Raw genomic sequence first — 19586 nt, 5'->3', positions numbered from 1 at the left:
TTTTTTGTTGCAATCGACTTTAATCTGGGCAGGGTTCCAGAGTGTCCTAATATTATTATAAATATATCAGTATTTTCTGTATTTTTTTATCAAGTTGACAAAATAATCATTGTTAATATATTGTGCAAATATCAAACAGATACCGTCCAAGAATAAATTTTAAACTTGACAATCCAGTTTTGGCTGTTACCTGTTAAATATCGAACGCACATGTAATCGTTGTATATCCTTCACGTCCGAGAACGTAAATTGCGTTATTCGGCAATTCCGCTTCCTAATTTTACCTAATTTTTCTATTCAATTAATATGCTTTTTTTACATTAAAATTTATTACAATTCTGATACATTTAATAATATATTGCATTTATAAAATTGAATTTATTTGAAATAAAAAAATGTAATTTAACTAATGTAGATAGTTGTTCGTATTCAAGAAAAGATGTTATTTTTCTTAACGTAAGATTATCTTAAAAATTACTGAGAGATAGATTAATATATAAGCATTTAATAAAAATCATCAATCGAATTTAATTAAAATTTTAATTTAAAAAATGAGCACATATACGTAATGAATATGAAAAGTTGTAAAAAATCAATTATTACATGTTGATTCTTATGAAATAATCTTTCTTATTATATAACAATAATATCACTATTTTGGATATTTTACTTGCAACTGATAAGGAAGAATTGGATTTTATCTGATGACGAGAAATCAATTTTATTTTCTGTGTGTATAATATATACATATATGTTATGTATGTACTTTTGAGTGAGTGTGCATTGGATTCTATCACCGTTTGATGCGTATACATTCATAAATTATGGATCAAGAAAGCGCATTTTGCATATAGATTTTTAGATGTATATTTTATTTTAGCTAACCTTTTTTTTCAGGATAACATATTATATATTTTAAACAAATGTATTTTAAATATCAATGTATCGTTGCAATTTAAGCTATATATTATTTATATACATATGTACATATATTAGAAAGAAAAAAATGACAAAAGGTCTTTTTTTTTAATAAACTCAATCTTTTTTTTTATAAAGAGTTTATTAAAAATTGAGTTTTATATATATATATATATATATATATATTATATTTTTCCAAATATTAATTATCCTGGACATTGTTTTTTAATTTATGTATATCTATATATTTTACATAGTATATATATTATATATATAAATCAACATTGGATATTTTACAATTTCATCGTACAGGTGAATGTTAAATTACTTTTAACGTAACGTATTTATAAGAATTATAGTAGATAATTAATTTTTGGCCTGTGTATGTTTTATTTGTTATCATTTTCGAATTAAGTAAACGGAGTAACACACGAATCGCCATATCGAGTGAATTTATGGTAATGGAAAACCATCATGTGGAAACCGAATCGTTTATTATTAATTAATTGGAAATACGAGAATATAAATAACGCAATATTCGACACAAGATTACAAATATTTCACAAAATGTTAAATATTCGACAGCAAATAATATCTGGGGGCAATAACAAATCAGTTGATGAACGATTTTGACGTTTGTTTGTGCACCATTACCTATATGTATAAGGTTGTCATTCGCAAGGTGAATCTCCAGCAGGTAACACATGTCATGAGTTATACAATACATACATGGCTCTTTAAAACGATAATTTTTTATGAAAATGAGCAATTATCAATTTGCATAATTAATTAACGTTATAATCAAAGATTTGTAAATATGCATATCAATTAAGACGGTAGCTATTTATCGATAAAATAAATAAATATTTGGCGCAATTTATTTATTCGAAATAGAAATCGAAGTAATAAAGAATGACAATTATAAATTATTGCTCGCAATATATTTACAAGGTGTAATTACTTCTTTAACGAGTCATATGTACATTTCCTGTATTTAAATGTAATCTCACATCGCGAATTACAATCAATTGATTAGTCATTAATTTCGTATACATTACACATTTCAAGTCATTGTTCATATAATTTTATAATATATAAACATTTTAATATAATCTATAAACATGTAAGCAAACAACGCGCGCTTTTTATATGGGCTATATTTTTTCAACTTATTAAGTAAAAAAAGAGAGATAAAAACTAATATTATGTAAAGTTACTTTACTGATAATCTATCTACTTCACTGATAATATGTATATTTATAAAGTTACTTTACTGATAATTTAAGCTTTTACATATAATATAAAAAGTTATTTCTACACTCATAAAAGTATATAGTATATTAAAATAAAAAGAATTATTAAAAAAATTAATGGTTTTCGAGATATATATTAGAAATATTATTGTTGCGATTTATTTATTGTTATGATTCATTTTAATCGATTTTGATATTCATCTTTGCTCTGTCACTCATTTGCGCATAAAAAATACTCTTTTAAAAGGTAATATATTAACTTTAATATTGAACTAACAATAAGAATATAGAACACAAGGAACAATAAATTAATAAAATAATCATAACTGTTTGAAAGATAAATTTTCAAAGCACTTTAGCAAACACAAGACTTGACTCTTCGTATTATAAGTTATTCTTGTTAATAAATAACTTGACAATGTGCTAAGAAATGATCTCTCGGAGATGGGTACAGTGAACATTAAGTTTGACTTGCCACTTCAATACGGGGATGAAATATAAAAAGGGGCGTTATCCTTCCTCTTCAAAAATCTCATCTTGAGAATCAATAATGAAGGCATTTATTTCATTGATATTCTTCAATTTTTAGTGCTATGTAGACTTATCTTTCAAACTGTTAACGATTATTAATTTGTTATTCTTTGTGTTTTGTATTCTTACAATTAATTCAATATTAAAGTTAAAATCAAAATTAACATACTATCTTTCAAAAGAGTGTTATTATTTTCCGCACGCAAATGTTGGTAAATAAATAACAATGCGAAGATAAATATCAAAATCAATTAAAATCAATCAGAAAGCGCAACAATATTATAATATCGAAAAAAACCATTAATTCTTTTATCAATTTTATTTTCATATATAATATATTCTGATATAAGTGCGTAAAAATAATTTACATTTTTTTAAACTTCAGAAAAATAAGAAAAATATTTTATACATATGTATATAAATTCTCTTTCTCATTCGTTTATAATATAAAAAGATAAGTCTTTTATATATATTACGTCACGTCGCGAGACGCGATCGCACATTACGTAAGTTCTTCTTTAAAGTCTCACCTATAATGAGTTGATCGTAAGAAATTTAATCAATCATATTCGATTATTCTCTTCTAAATTTAACTGTGATCATTGTAAACGAGCCTTAAACCGTCGATGAGTTGTACGTAGGTGCACGGAAAAGTAGGCCACTGGAACAAATTTCTCTACCCTGAACATGTTACCGAGGTTAATATCTGACGCGGTGCGTGAGGTTTCGATATCTTTTTATGCGTTTCGACAAATTGTGCGTAGAAATGAGTATCGAGAGAACCGTATTTGCAACCGTTTCGTTAAATGATTTGCACGATCATAATAAGCGAATCTTTTCGATAATCGTAGTGCCTTTCTTTGCGATTTAATTGATCGTTCTGGAAGGATATTTTCCGATATGCTCGTTTCACGTATCTCGTAACTTTTTACAGCCGACAATCGTGCTGAAATTGTCGTCCAGCATTCGAGGAGTGCCCTGAAATCTCGAGAAACATCGAAAAAGGCTTCGAAAAAGCCTTTTCACAAAAGACTAATTGATGAGCTTGTTAAAGATTATATTATATTATATTATAATTGTAATATTATGATCATCCGATACTTTTTTTGCCATTACTAATATTATTATATACCTTTATTTAAAGATAATATTTATTTTTTTTATGTAAAATCATGTTTCACAAACGAGACAAGAGATTTTTTAATAACACAAATAAATCATTTTTTATCATTACACAATGAGTTAAATTAGGTGAATACGAGTCTTATGCCTTTTAATAATTTTTTAATATCTTTGAAATATTTTTTCATAACTATAATCCTGCTGAAAATAGCTGCTGTAACATTGACTTGAATAATTCTGTTCTAAAACGTATTTTTTTCTTTTAGGATATCGATAACTTGTCCGCGTTATTCAATTCCAAGTAATAATATATTATAGAATATAATATAAAAATTTCACTGATTGTTCTATTTTATTGTATTATTAATAGCTAACTCGATTTCGTTGAAATACTTGTGGCAGTCTTTCCTGTCATACAATTTACTTAATGTAGGAGCTAAAAGTCTATTATGATATATCGCTCCACTTGCTTATTTGCTTATGGAAAATAGTCATCTCTGATATAAATTTTTTAATTCATTTGAGATAAAATTTGTCTCTTTCTAAAATTAAGATTCTGGTAATTTTTGTCATCTTTTTTATTGCTTTTAATTTTCTCTTCTTCCTACTAATATTTATCTTGTCCTTTTTATTGTAAAATTTGTCTTTCCGTGATGTCTACTATTTTGCTTCGATTTTTGATTGTACTTTTTAATAAATTGAACAATTAAGTCCATATAAAAAACGCGCTAATATGCTACTACAAAATAATAAAAGTACCGATGTAAACTTGGCGCCTGCCTTTATAAAAAATAAAAATTACTAATATAGTTTATTTGTACATACATGTTTGTATCACACTTATTTCGTTTGTATTTCAACGAGTAAAAAAATAAAAAGTGATTAAAAAAGGCCCAACTTTAAGATATTTTAATTTCATTAGTGCTATTCGATATAGAATTGTTTGTACCTGTTTGTATCTCTTTTCATTTCGTTTGTACTTCAAAGGTACAAATGAAAATGAAAAGGGTACAAAGGTACAAACAAATCTCTATCAAAGTCCGCGTTGGCCGTTTTGCGATATAAAAAAAAAAAAAATAGCGGAGATAGCGTTTTAGAGTTGTACCTAAAAATTAAAAATCACTGCGTATTTCCGAATCGGTTGAAGTACGAGCGAAAATGAAAGAGGTAAAAACAGATACAACACTTCTCTGTCGAATCTCATTGGCCGTTTTGCGACATTTAAACAAGGAGCGAAGATACCATTTTAGCGTTATATCGAAAAATTAAAAATCACCGTATTTCCGAAACCTTTTAACGTTATCGATTGCCAGTCGGAAGACATACGAAAAAAGTAACAATATAAATCTCGAAATTCGATTTGAACACGCTTCATGAAGCCCGTGAGTTTTCATCATTTATTATAAATTATTTTATAATTAACAAAATATTTTATAGCAAAGCAATTTTATACTAGCAAAAAAATGAATCAATCAATATTTATTTTGTTTGTTTATATATTTTTTTGTTGAAAGAAAAAAGAGATGCGATGATCAATATAATCCTTCCAAAAATAACAAAATAAAAATATATATTACAAAATTATACAATATAACCCTCCCAATGGGTACACCTTGACGTTGGTGGGAGGGCTCAGTACCTGGAAGGTTTATCCCGAAGGGGAAGCTAAGTACCCAAAAACACACATTTGAAAAGTCCGAAAGTGTTTTCGGGAGTGCAAAATGTCGCGCGTTTAAGTGCGGGAGTGCCGTTAAAAGTATCACGCGTTCGAGTGCGCGATCTCTTTCCTGAGAACTTTGACAACCTGAGAGTAGGTGGTCTAGGAGAGGCATCGGAAACCGGTACAACAAACCTAGGGTGAGTGATTTATTATTTGTACAATAGTCATGTATTAAATAATTTAAACAAAAGAAATAGAAGAAAAAAGAAAAATCTATTTATCTAAAAGCTGTCCATTTATCTATAATCCTGTACAAGCTACTTTAATAATAGAGTCTCTTTTACAAATTTATAAAATTAATCCATTAAATATATATTTATTATTGTATCCATTGAATATGAAATTCGGTGCGCATAATAATAATAATAATTTAGGATATTAATTATTTTGGATGTTACAATTTGGATCCCATTTGTATGTTACAGATCAACGCAGTTTCAATGCCATTAATTCCGCTGTTGCGTATATCAGCCGGTGAGTGAGAAACTTTCATTTTAGCAGATTTATGGAAATTGTAGATATAAATGATAGACTGTACACAGAGAAAATATTATAATAAAAATTGCGATATAATTTTGTAATCGTTCAGCATATCAACATGTAAGAGAAATCACAATATTTTTTAGTCAATAATTTTATATGTTTTATATTGTTTTATGTTTTTAAAGCTATTGTAATTATTCAAATATTCGATACTCAAAACAAATGCATATTCAAGTGCACAATAATTAACTGTTTAAAATAATGAATATCTTAATATTGTTATATTCCAGCTTTGAATTGAATGTTGTAAACGGATATTTATATATTTTATGTGTGTATCCTGTAAAATTTTTTCTGTGTAAATAGATCCGTTACCTTAAAATAGATGGACAAATTAGATCGAATAAATTTTAATAGATAAATAATCGAATATATATTGCAAAAATAAAATAGAATACACAAATTAAAGGAAGGATAATAGATGGAAAGTAATTTTTTTCAATTGATAAATTTTGTCAAATTTATTTAATAAAGAATGCTAATGATTATCTTAATTGTATAATGTCGATTTTCTTATAACGGGCATCGATTTTATTCTAATTCTTCATAGCTTATTCATTTATGTTCAATCTTATAAAACTTTGCTTTAACAAATGCAAAGTCAAGTTATCAATTAAATTACATGCAATGTTATAATAAATAACATGAGCATTTAAGTAATTTTATTATTATAAATATACATATTTTATACATATTCTGAATTATATATTATATAATATTATATGTATATATATATATATATAAATTTTTTAAGTATTCAATTTTTTTGACTGATAAAAAAATTTATAATGCTCAATATTATATATATTAATTAAAGTTACATTAAAGTAAATTGTTAACGAATGGTTATAAAGTCGCAGGATCGTATATAGAGCACAAAATATTTTTGCCATTTACATATCTGACAGCTACGATAATCCTTCCTCGATCTCCAGTAAAGATCAAAGTGACTAGATAACCACTTGAAGTAACCAGATGAATCCGGCCAGGTGAGCAATAATAATCAAAAAGATATATAAAGAGGTGCTTAATAATGCTCAGTAATGCGTATATATTTCCTCGTGTTTTTCATTTTATTTGCACGATAGCACGTGACAGTACACAATATACCGGCACAAGCCTCCCTTATTCGGACAGAAGCGACCACCATTTCGCGCGAACAACACTGGGCGGTATCCAATGGTGTGTCAAGATGGTAAATTATTCATGACCGAGACGAATGAGTTAATAAGCTGTAGTACGAGCCCCAGGTCGAGGCAGAGATGAGTGATCGTAAATGTAAATCAGCTGGAGCTACGGATACTCAGCCTCGCGTAACACGAAAGGGGCGCGGTACCGTCCGAACCGTTCTGGGACCATCGCCGCTGTCCATCTCTTTTCATGATATATCTGTATATTCTGTGTCTCTCTCTCTCTCTCTCTCTCTCTCTCTCTCTCTCTCCCTTCGTTCTCGTAAATATATTTATACCGAAATATCTCCCTCCTCTCCTCTAAGTATTATGATCTTACGAGCCGAGCGCATTATCCGAGCTGAGCCAGCGCGTATTAAATTCTACGAAGATCACACCGTGATCCTCTTGGCCGCTCAGGCTCGCTACAGATTTATCTTATTGATCCACGAAAAATAAATATGATTTTTCATTAAGAAAAAAAGACTGTTAAAATGGGGGAATGTTATGTTGAGAATATTGTGAGAGATTGTATTTAGATAATTTTTTAACAATATTTTCCAGAAGAATGTAATCGATTGGTAACGATCCGAATGTCCATTAATTAAATTTAATTAGTTATTGCTTTCCATAATTTATTCATTTATTCTTGAAAGATCTTTCGATCCTATCATCATTATTATAATTTTTTAATAATTTTATACTTTGTTAAACAATTGTTAAACATATTCTTTTTAATTTAAAAAAATACTTATTAATTTTTAATTACTGTTTTGGAGTGTTAAAATGAATATGTAACCGAAGAAGGTTTAATAATTATCAATCCAATTGCGTAGTTTCAAAATAACTTTTCGAGCTTTTTATTTCAAAAGTTTTAAAATTAAACTTCCATCATTCCTTTCTATTTGTCTATTTTTGTACGATTATTTAAACAACATCTGCCAAAACCGTCTGCTAAAACGCTCTGATAAAACGCAATTAATCAGGAATACCGTGTGGCATGTAAGTGCGTTCCTATTACGCGCGAACTGTGTTACGTCTAGTTCGAGTTATTGGAAATAAAAAGAACAAAAGCTGGTATTCGATGAATTCAGTGCCGGTGGTCGCGAATATTGGGCCAATAAAGGACCGGCTATAAAGCTCGACCGGCTCGTGTATTTCTTTCAGGATATTTTGTCGCACAAAGAGTGAAAGCACCGTTATTCGATACAGTCGCATAATTTGGCTAATTGTTTTTATTTTCCATGCAAACTGCCGAAATCTTCCTCTGTGAATGTTTTTTCGATTAATTCAGCGAATCAAATTGAGTTAATCTTTGATATACAGGCAGAGATTATTAAAAAATTTAGATTAAAAGGATCATTAAACTAATAAACAGGAAAAAAAATATGAATAAAAATATGTTTAAACCGATGAAAATTACCTCGATATTAATTTAATTAATATAAATGCCGAATAAAATTATTTATGCTGCAATAATTAAATATCGTAATATCAACATCATAAAAAATTAAAAGATATTGAGGTTTCTCGAGATGTAGAAAGATTGAACGGAAAATGTATGAACTAATGTTGAAAAATTTAGAATAATTAAACAATTATATACGTTGCAATATATTTTAATTTATTATTTGTTATTTGTCTTGTAATAAATTTTAGTAAAATTTATTTATTTATTTCGTAATAATTGTTGACTTTATTGTAACGAATTACATACCTGTACTGTTTTTTGTTAAAATATATTTATATTATTTTTTATATACATTAAAATATATTTGTTGTGGAATTATTTTTTTTTTTAAAGAATTGAAGAATCGAAATAAAATATATCTTAAATATGTAAGAAGGAGCTGAGAGAGAAAAAGGGAAACGTGATACTGGAAATTTATTCGATTAGCCTGAAGGCGGGAATATGAAAAACAAAAGGATTCCCGTTTAAATAAGGAGCTCGCCGGAAGGCGGTCGGGCGTATTCTCATGTTCCATTGTACTTTTCAGCTTTGACTACCGGAGACGGTTTTCACATTATTTTCTTGCTTCCGCTATGACGCAACCGCACTGAGTGAAAAACTTTCCGGAAGTCGGACTAGCCCATGCTTGCTCGATTTACCTCGAGGCATAAAAGCTCGTTTAGCTTGTTAACTTAGTGGAAGAGTTATTTTCGCGAAATTACGATTTAAGCGCAAAACCGGCTGCCACCGAATCCCTTCTATCCTTTGTTTCATTTCGCATTTTTAGCATTAAATAAATATAATTTAATATTTCGATTCCTTGTGTCTGCTCCGATTGACGTATCAACCTTTCTCTTATCGAGTAGAAAAATCACATTCGATTTTATCTTACGGGTTAAACACGATAGTCGAATTTATCATGGAAATGTATGATTCTACGTACGAGCCCTTTGTCTAATTTTTTTTTTTTTTCTGAAAGCTAAGTTGGACTCGATCTGAAGATTAAGTCGTGGTAATTTAAACAAATGTGCCGTACCGAACAACCGGGACAGGAAGTTTAATATGAGTGTCTGGTTGGAATAAAAAAAAATAAAGTACGTACATAGAGAGAAGTCGTCCTAGAACGATAAAAGCTCTTGGCCATCCTCTCGAAAGTGTCCTTCACGGAAGTGTGCTCGTTTGTCCCTCAACTCTCGAGCCTTCTGTTGTGACGGTAGCCAAACGTGTTTAGGGAAACGAGAAATCTTCACAGTCCGGAGAGGGTGTATATCACCCTATTCGCTCGATTTGCCAACAAGATTGCCAATGGAATCGCCAGGAGAGTAACGAGCGGTTAACTTTACGTGTCCCTTTATTACGCGAATGTGGAAATGCTGGGAATATCAAACATTTTACGACTTTGAGTATTTGTACTATGTAGAAAACATTAGTTTCATTGTTTATATACTTAAAACTTTGAACAAAGAGAATTATAAAACTTTAGAGCATTATAATAATATAATTATATATAATATATAATTTAATAGTAATATATGTATAATATATGAATATTAATGATAATAATAATATAATTAAATAATGGAAGTATTTTTAAATGTTTGAATAATGTTTAAGTATGTATGTATGAGTATTTGTAGTATGTAAAAAACATTAGTTTTATTGTTTGATTACATATAAAACTTTGAATAATGAAAATTATAAAACTTTAGAGCATTATAATATTATAATTATAGATAATATATAATTTAATAATAATATGTCATACAATAATAACAAAATGATAATAATAATATAATAATAATACATAATTTACTAAATAATTTAATATAGTTAAATAATCGAAGTATTTTTAAATGTTAAACTTGAACCTATGGGCATTTTAATGAAAGCACGTTCGATATTGTATCGCATTGGCTGATCTTAATATGTATATAGAAATATTTATCGTTTGTCAGTTGCAATTAGCAGAACTTTGATTGGCAAGAATATTCGATAGCATAAATTTTGTACGCTTGATGCATTGGATATTTCCAAGCTTGAATGACACTTTACGAGAACGACGTCGAAAATTTTCCGAGCACAGTTTAGGAATAAGGGTTGAACGCTCGCGGCTTTGGCGAGGAGAGAAATTGCGAAAGCTTGCAACGTTATATACACTCTTATAATTGCGTATTCGCAGCCGCGCGTAACAAGACGCGGAATTTCGCCGGGAGCGTCACGCGTCTGTTTGTCTTTTTACGTAATTCGCTTTAACAGAATTTACTACAACACGCGATACCGCCGTGCGTTATAACGTCGCGAGGAAAAGACGGAAGTAACGTAGATGGGCGGATACGAGGTAATAATCGCGAGGGATTACGAGAGAGTCTCCGGCTGTCTATGTTCATCCCTCTCCTCATCTCTCTCTCTCTCTTTCTCTCTCTCCCCTCTTCTCTCCTCGGGTCATTCCTCGAATTTCCTTCGCGTTGATACTGGGATAACAATTTGCAAGGGATGCGAATGCGCCGGATGCTCGCAAGGGCTCAGGGGAACGTTCGAGGGATAAGGAATCGATCCTCTCCTCACGGAATCCGTTTAGAGGATCCGCATCTGCAGAATCCGGGATACTGCATTCAGCCACCGTAATGGCGACTGAGGGTTAATAGACCGGACGGTGATTCATCGACTGATCGCTGGCTATTTGGCTCTTTTAACTCCGTCTTCAAAGGCGAGCTTGATTGTTAACATCTTCAGTCCGACCGCGCATTCGACTTGATTGTCAAATTTATTCGTCGTCCGAAATGTTATATTAATTAAAAAAGTAAATTTTTAAAAGAGTTTGCATAATAATTTGACGTGTTTTGAATTATTCGCGTGTCGAAAAGTCTTCTAAAATAATCGCAGATGCAACTTTGAACTAAAATGACATAGATCATTACCATTCTAATTATTTAATTTTTATTTAATTTATTAATTATTTTGGAAGTGTATCTAAGGGACTGGTTTAGTATGGGGTAAGAGAAGGGAATCAATCATTCATGGAGATTCCAGGATCCCGAAGAGCATCCGAAGGATCCTCCATGGTTAACACCTATCTTTGATAATAGTGTTCTAACAATGAAATATCATTACCGCATGTTTGCAGCTACCTTTCGGAAAAGAAACTTACTTAGTTAGACTCTAATTAGACTCCCTCGTTTGAATGAGATCCTGTTCGTCTCCCCCTCCCCCTTTTTTTGTCATCTTCGGATTCAAAATTGACCCGATTATTCGAAACTCTCTCGAATCTGGACGAAATCTCTGATAAACTTACCGGTAAACTTCGATTCGACGTAGCCCTGATTGTTAATTCAGCGCCGCTCGGTTTCCTCAACTTAGTTACGCAACATAAATTAAGACCTCGGAGTCGTCCGCTACGTTGCTCGTTCATTAGCGACTCTTGCAATCGAAATCGCTCTTCCTTCCATCGTGAATTAATCATAAAACGATGTTAATTAAAAGGGGAGAAAAAGCTTGAAATTATTCATTATAAATATAAAATAAATTTTATGAAGGCAAAATATTTTAATATAAATATTTTAATATCTAATTTTTTAACACGCGAAGAATTTAATATAAATATTTTAATAAATCATAATTTTTTAATAAATAATTTACATATATTAAATTCATTTATAATATCTTAAATTATATGGCTGCTTTTTGTTCTAATAAATAGTTATATATTTATACACAATACCTCCTTAAAGAGCATTAGATAAGATGCTGAGAGTTCAAGTCGGTATTATCTTCGCTACCTCTCGACGCGTGAATGATAATTAATAGTCGAGGAATGTTGAAGATAATTAATCGTCGGGAAATAATTAATAGCGTGCCGTGGTAAAATAAACATGATTGAACCGTAATTTATTATCAGCGAACTCGACCGGATAAACATTAAACAACGAGTTTTACAGGAAAAAAACCTTAATTATTAAATAATTAACTATTTATATATAATTATTATATAATAATATATTATATAATATTATATATATATATATATATATATTTAATTTATATTTTTTTAACATAAATTCTTCGCGACATACATCTCCAGCGGGTTTATAAATCGTGTATTTTTAAAAATCTTAAAAATTATGTTTAATGCAGTTCAAGAAAAGATTTAGAATTTAACAATCAATTATGTGTACTGGTTAGATGATCGGTTTAATTTATTTACTTTTTTTATGAAATTTGCAAGACATAATTTTTTTTTAATCAGAGCGATTCGCGATCTTGATGCGATTTGAAACGCATCGAATCGAATTATACGTGATTTTGCAAGCGCTTTTACATAATCGTTAATGTAACGCACGGCAAGCGATGTTAAACACAACAAGCCGTAATATTACATCATCGACGTCGACATCGACGTCGACAACTTCGGGATCGACGTCGCCGTCGTCATTTCAGCTTTGACGCGTATTGCGTCGCGTTTATTAAACGTACCCTCATTGACGCATTTATGGACGGTAATCGCGATTACGCGGTGACATGTGGAAAAAGTAATTTCCTTTCTGACGCTGCGCTTGCATTCCCCTTCAAACATTAAATTTTCTTTTCTTTTTTTTTAATCTTTTCATCTTAATTTTTTTCGATTAAAAATTCTATTAAAAGTATTATGAAATTTATATCATTGTAGATCTCGATGAAACATTCGCGTCTATATCTTTGAGAATTCTCTTTAATGCTAGAAAATTTTGGGATTTTTTTAATAACAATTAATTACTGAAATAACATGATATCACGAAGATGAGTAGATAAGTGTCCAAAAAGTTGCCAATAAAAAGAGCTAAAGTTATAATAAAAAAAATTATCGCAATTATATGCCATATTTACATTTATGGGATTGCGTTTATGGCGAACTGTACCTTTCAATTCGGTATTCGGTTTGATTGGTTCGATTTGGGTTCGTCCTAATTCGATCCGGTTACCACGCAATCGGCATAACGATTGGTGTTGGCATGCCAACAATTACATCGTCGAGCCAGCCGCCGGGATTTTGAGCCCTCATTAGCGCGTTTAGTGCCTTTCACGTTCGAGCAGCGTCATGAAAACGTTAATTAAGAAATTATGTGCAAGTAAATTACTACATATTTCGTATAGAAACATCAAGTTTTACATTGATAATTAGATTCCACCATTTCGGCGGTTAAAATCATTTCTGTATTTTCCAGGCGTTAAATGGAAATATTATACAGACGTGTCTCTGTCTCGGTGTCAACGATAATAAAAAGAAATATATATTTTTTTTTAACATTAGAAGTATTGAGTAGTCATTTCTGACCGTTTCTATTTTTTTAGATTCATACCCTATTTCTCGAATAAATGATGAAATTTCAGAATCCTATCTTTTACACAAGAAATAGGTTACTAATCTAAAAAAAATAGAAATGGTGAGAAAAACCGCTTGATACTTTTAACGTAAAAAGAAAATAAAGATTTAATTTTTAAATTAAGGAAAGATCAAGCTAATTTTTAAATCGTAAATTTTAGGCAGGCAAAACGGAGCTTTCATCGCTCAATTCGACCAACATTGTCCACGCGGATATTATTATCGGAAGAATGGTCGTTCAGGTCGCTTAGGGAATGGCCGAAGGGAAGGGGAGGAAGGTTTCCTGAGTAAACCCGAGGCTTTCCTTTCGACACGAGCTTTCGGCATTGTGCCCGGGCGAGCTCGCGCACGTAAATACCATGATTGATGGGATAGAAACAGCCCTTGAATCGCCTCCGATCCCTCCCTCTCTCACCCTTCCTTGTCGACCATTCCCGCACGAAGTTTACAAGGAGGCCACAATGGACCGAGCAGTGTGCCGATTTTCCGTGCAACCCCTAGCGATGGGCACTTAACACCCCATCCATCCCCCGTATTGTTTGATTGTTCAATGGCACGTGCTGCGATCCAATCCTCCGACCACCCCCCCCCCCCCTCGCACGGGCTCTTCTTCTTGGAACGCTTCTCTTGCGATTCACCGTTAGTGAAGCAGAGTTCACCCTCGGAGCACTCCTCAGAGACTCTCGAACATTTTTGTAGCGATTCACGACTCTTCAAAGAGCTCGAGAGAGATCCTCTCGGGGGATTCTCTCCAGAAATACTCGAGCTTTTATAAAATCTTGAGTAGCTCATGTGACGATTTAATTAATAATTTACGTTATGCGAATCTTTCAATATTTTTCTCTTCACCTTTTATAAATACATCTTTAAATCAACGGACCCTATACAGTTATAAGAGTTTGAAATTTCTTTTGCGTAAAAAAAAAGTCGAGATCCCAATTACATAAATTTTTTCTAAGGTCTTTAGATTACATATCGAATCGTCAATAAATTCCAATATAATTAATATTAATATTAATATTGATACGTTATGAATGATATCAAAATATATTTCGAAAAATATTATCTACATGCTATTTCTTCTTACCTAACAATTTTATATTATATATAATCTTATATGTAAATATATATATCGATTTTATATATCATTTTTATTATATATATATATATATATATATATATATATATAATTGTCTTATATATAAATAAAACATGTATTTCTGATATATACATATAAATAAAATGGATTATAAATCTTATATATATTACAATCAATTATTATATATATATATATATATATATATATATATATATATGTATATAGGTTTTATATATTATATATTATTATATAAAAGTCTATATATATATATATAAAATTGATTATACACTGTTTGATTTATTTCAATATTTATGACATATCAAAATTTGGGTACGTTTGTACTAATTGTGTTCTGGTAAGATCCTCATTGAGATGCGCTGGGCAAAAAGCGTCTCAGGGCGGGCTAATTACTCAACGTTACAGGTGCATTGGCCGTAAAACCAGGTACACTCAGCCCGCAGGTACACTCAGCTAATTGAGTGGGAACAGACTGTCGCGTCCACAAAACCGTCTCTTACCCACGTTTCACCCTTCCATCCCATTTTCAGCTAAAAGTCGATAGAGAAACTGCCACGCGTAAATACATTCGCATGTTTATAGTCACACGATTGCGAATTAATAATTTATGCAACCTTTCGACACCTTTCCTCTTCTCGGAAGGTACTTTAATCTTTACTTCGATCCTTTTGTAACTCTCATTGTTAACTGCACTCAAATATTTTAATTTTTAATGATCCGTAAGTTGTCTTCAGTTTAGATATCGATCAAGTGCGCTGTTAAATACCATTGTTTGACGTATCTTTTACAATTCAAAAGACACAAAAAAATATAAAAATAAAAGAATGTTAATTTATATTATTAATGTAATTTTTGAAAATGGTAATGGTTTGAAAATTTGATTAGAACTTTAAAAATGTTTAAAATTTATTATGAAAGGGATATAAAATATATCATACATTTAGTAAATATATAAACAATTATTTTGTCATTTTGATTGTGTAATAAATTCATAATTATATTAAGTGATAGATTAAATAATTTATAGTTCTTATGATGATATAAAATAGTTATTATTGCATCATCGGAAAAGTAGCATAAATAGATTCGAGACTTCAATTTAACTAGGGTCTCCGTTGATGGTTATTTGAGAGCGAGCAGGAATAAAATGTATTGCACGATGGAAGATCAAGGATGTTGAAAGAGGATGCAGCGGAGATGTATATGTGTGTGTGTGTATGTGTGTGTGTGTGTATGTGTGTGTGCGCGGGATGCATCGGCATTATCGTTCGAAATCCAAAGCGACGGATGGGGCGCCGCAGAATTTTTATTCAGGGAGCATCTTTAGAGATACGAGATCAAATTAGATCTAGACGTCAGATCAAAATATACTTACTTTTCTTCGCGCGCGTTTCTCTTCTCTTTCGACCTTTTTTCCATCCTTTTATTTCATTTTACTACTGACAGCAAATACCGCGAGATCATGCCGCGATGTAAAACATTATAAAAAATCAAAGATTATTATCATTTAGAGCAACAACGAGATATTACATATTGCCATAAAAAGAATTTCCTTTTTAGTATTATTATTTTTTTACATATTAATCAATATTTAAAGTTTTAAACGTTGTACATTTTTTGTATAAATAGAAATAATTATTGTCGAATATTATGGAGAAAATTGCAAAATGCTTCATGTAAATTATTTTAAAATAGTAAAAGAAAGGTATATTTTATACAAAGCGTTATTCGCCCTTTTTTTTATTCATATTTTATTAAAATAGAAATAAAGCGAAATTTTTATTATTTAATTTTATTTATTTAAATTTGAAATTCACCGCTTTATTATTGCGTATTTAAAATGTCTCTTATGTACATTATATATCTTATCATTATATTTTATATATATATTACATAATAAATATATATACAAATATATTTTTTGGCATACATTATATACAGAGAGACGTACTTTAATAATATTCATCGAATGCAATTACTTTCTCAGTAATTAAAAATGAAAGAAACGAGAGAGAGAGAAAGAGGGAGAAAGAGAGAAATTGAGGAGAAATGAGGTGGTGGAACAAGAAACGAAGCGAGGAAAGGGCGAGACGAAGAGGCGAAGGCAAGAACGGGTCTTGGAACTGGGGCTCGAAGCTCGGAGATGGGAGGAATATACCCGTAGAATTGCACGTGATGCGAAAATTCGTTTACATGCTGCCGAGACTGGCATCCCTATAATGTCTACCAATGCCCCGCATTCCATTCTGTTTGGATGACGCGTATTCCCGAGACTTTATACGAGAGCGTACATATCTCTGGCGTTGCGGATAGATAAAATGTTGTCGCACCTACGCCTACGTTTACAATTTTAATATCGTCTCGGATCGAGAGTATTCGCAATTTTTTTCCAATTGCACCGTTTGAACCATAAATCGATTCTTGGAATAAATAAATAAATATATATATATGTATATATATATATATATATATTTATATTATTTATTTATTTTTAATTATTATTATTATAATTTATTATATATATATATATATATTTAAATTTTTCTTTTATCAATATTTATTTAATTTATTCTGAAAATCAAATTTTGGATCCCCCTTTGCAAGCGATGCAAGTTTTTCTCCTCGCAATATATGAGTAATAAGTTTGATGAATTATTGCATTTACATCTCCGTCTTTCTCGACTCTATTTCTCGACTGCAAATGTAATCGAATTTCGCAGGGAACGTTTAATGGCTGGATTTTACGCGCTGCGTGACTTCTCGATCGTTCTGTATCGTCCTTCGCGTTCGGCATCGGATGAATACGAATGGCGAGTCAACGGGGCGTACCTGTTGGTAAGCAGAGACGCAATATGGAATATCGAATGCACTGACTCGGCTGTCTCGGCCAGACATACCCAGCCACCGGATGCATCAAATGCACCAAATGCAGCGCGATAACGTCACTCACAGGACGGTAGGGTCGGTAATTCGGCAACGACGTGAAAGGGGCGAGTTGGAGGAAGGGGAATAGCCCTCTTGCTCTCTCCTCCCGCGATAGGCGGGGGGGGGGGGAAGGGGTTCAATCCGCGAGTAATTTTCGAAATTGGCCTTCCAACACGACATTCCCGATCTGTCGATTCGCCATACTGTGACCGTTCTCAAAAATCGAAGGTTAGCGAGAATGAATAATCGTTTCATAGATCAAACGTAGCATGGTGAGGGAGGTTTGACAACCGAAAAATAATGATGCATGCCGATTTAAAAGCCGGAGGGATTTTATTTTTCCCCTTTTCATCATGTCTATGTCAAACCGCGTCGAGTTTGACATCTTTGGAAATTTTTGAAAAAATCTTGCATTTCTATAAAAAAAAAAAAAAAAAAAAAAAAAAAACTCCTCGTATTCTTTCAATTTCAAACTTACGGATTTGAAATCTATTATCTCGGGCTATTCGATAATTTTGCGACGTAGTCCGCAAAGCTCTGTCCCGAAGTTTGAATATTCTATATTTTCCGGGCTTACTTATCTCCGCTCTGTCATTCACAGCCACAGGCGAACGTATACCTAGCGAGTTAAACGTCTGATTATCATAAATGTTCGGGCGATGATACTGTCGATACTCGTATTGGCCACCTTCGGTTTTCGCCTCGGTAGCAAAGAGGCTTGTTTGCGGTGAGAACGTGCCGAGAAGCTCGCCGCCGAGCTTACCGGAAGTCAAGCCTTAGGAATAACAAAGCGTCAGCGCTTCGTCATCGTCGCTTCTTAGACTTCGGTCGCTGATATTCCTCTCTATACAATGGACTACCTCTGCCTCGGGATTCTTCTCATCCCATTCGGAGATCATAAGTTATCACAGTTTCAAAGTATTAACTCTTTTATGAATAATTAAAATTTGTATACTATAACGATGTAAATAATATACATAAATTATAATTATCTGCGTATTTTATTTATGAGTCATACTTTTATTATGTGTTTGATTATATTTTTAATTTATTATTACGTATTATTTAGTTGTTTAATTATTTATTTAATCTATTTATAAAGAGAATTATATATATTTATTAAGAAAATAAACGGGGATAGAGCTCTCATTTAATATGCAAAATACAAAATAGAAAAAAAGTAATAACATCAGATATTTATATACGTATAAAATAGAATAATATATATATATATATATATATATATATATATATATATATATAAAATAAAATATTTTTTTAATTATAAGAGAGAAACTAACTGCGAAAATGGAAATTAATATAAAAAAATTTATATTTATTATTATAAATTTTGATTACTTTGCGATATATACAAGTCTTCGATATCTCAAATTTTCGAACGAGAAATGAATTTAGCAGAAATTTATAGTATAATGGTATGATAAGTCATCAGACAAATGAGTTTAATTCAACTTGGTGATA

At 31.1% G+C, this 19586-nt stretch overlaps 1 protein-coding gene across 1 annotated transcript in view; it reads left to right on the top strand.

Annotated features, from left to right (window-relative positions):
- Positions 1 to 5441: 5441 nt before the first annotated feature.
- Positions 5442 to 19586, top strand: part of LOC140673699 (uncharacterized) — a 109446-nt gene continuing 95301 nt past the window's right edge. Inside the window, exons 1-2 of the mRNA XM_072906800.1 lie at positions 5442 to 5681; positions 5970 to 6018. Coding sequence (XP_072762901.1) covers positions 5985 to 6018 — 34 coding nt within the window. The 5' untranslated portion in view covers positions 5442 to 5681; positions 5970 to 5984. The remainder of the gene's footprint in view (positions 5682 to 5969; positions 6019 to 19586) is intronic.

The sequence above is a fragment of the Anoplolepis gracilipes genome, chromosome 15, assembly GCF_047496725.1.
Source record: "Anoplolepis gracilipes chromosome 15, ASM4749672v1, whole genome shotgun sequence".
Classification (NCBI taxonomy): Eukaryota; Metazoa; Arthropoda; class Insecta; order Hymenoptera; family Formicidae; genus Anoplolepis; species Anoplolepis gracilipes.
This window is presented reverse-complemented; position numbering and strand designations above follow the sequence as displayed.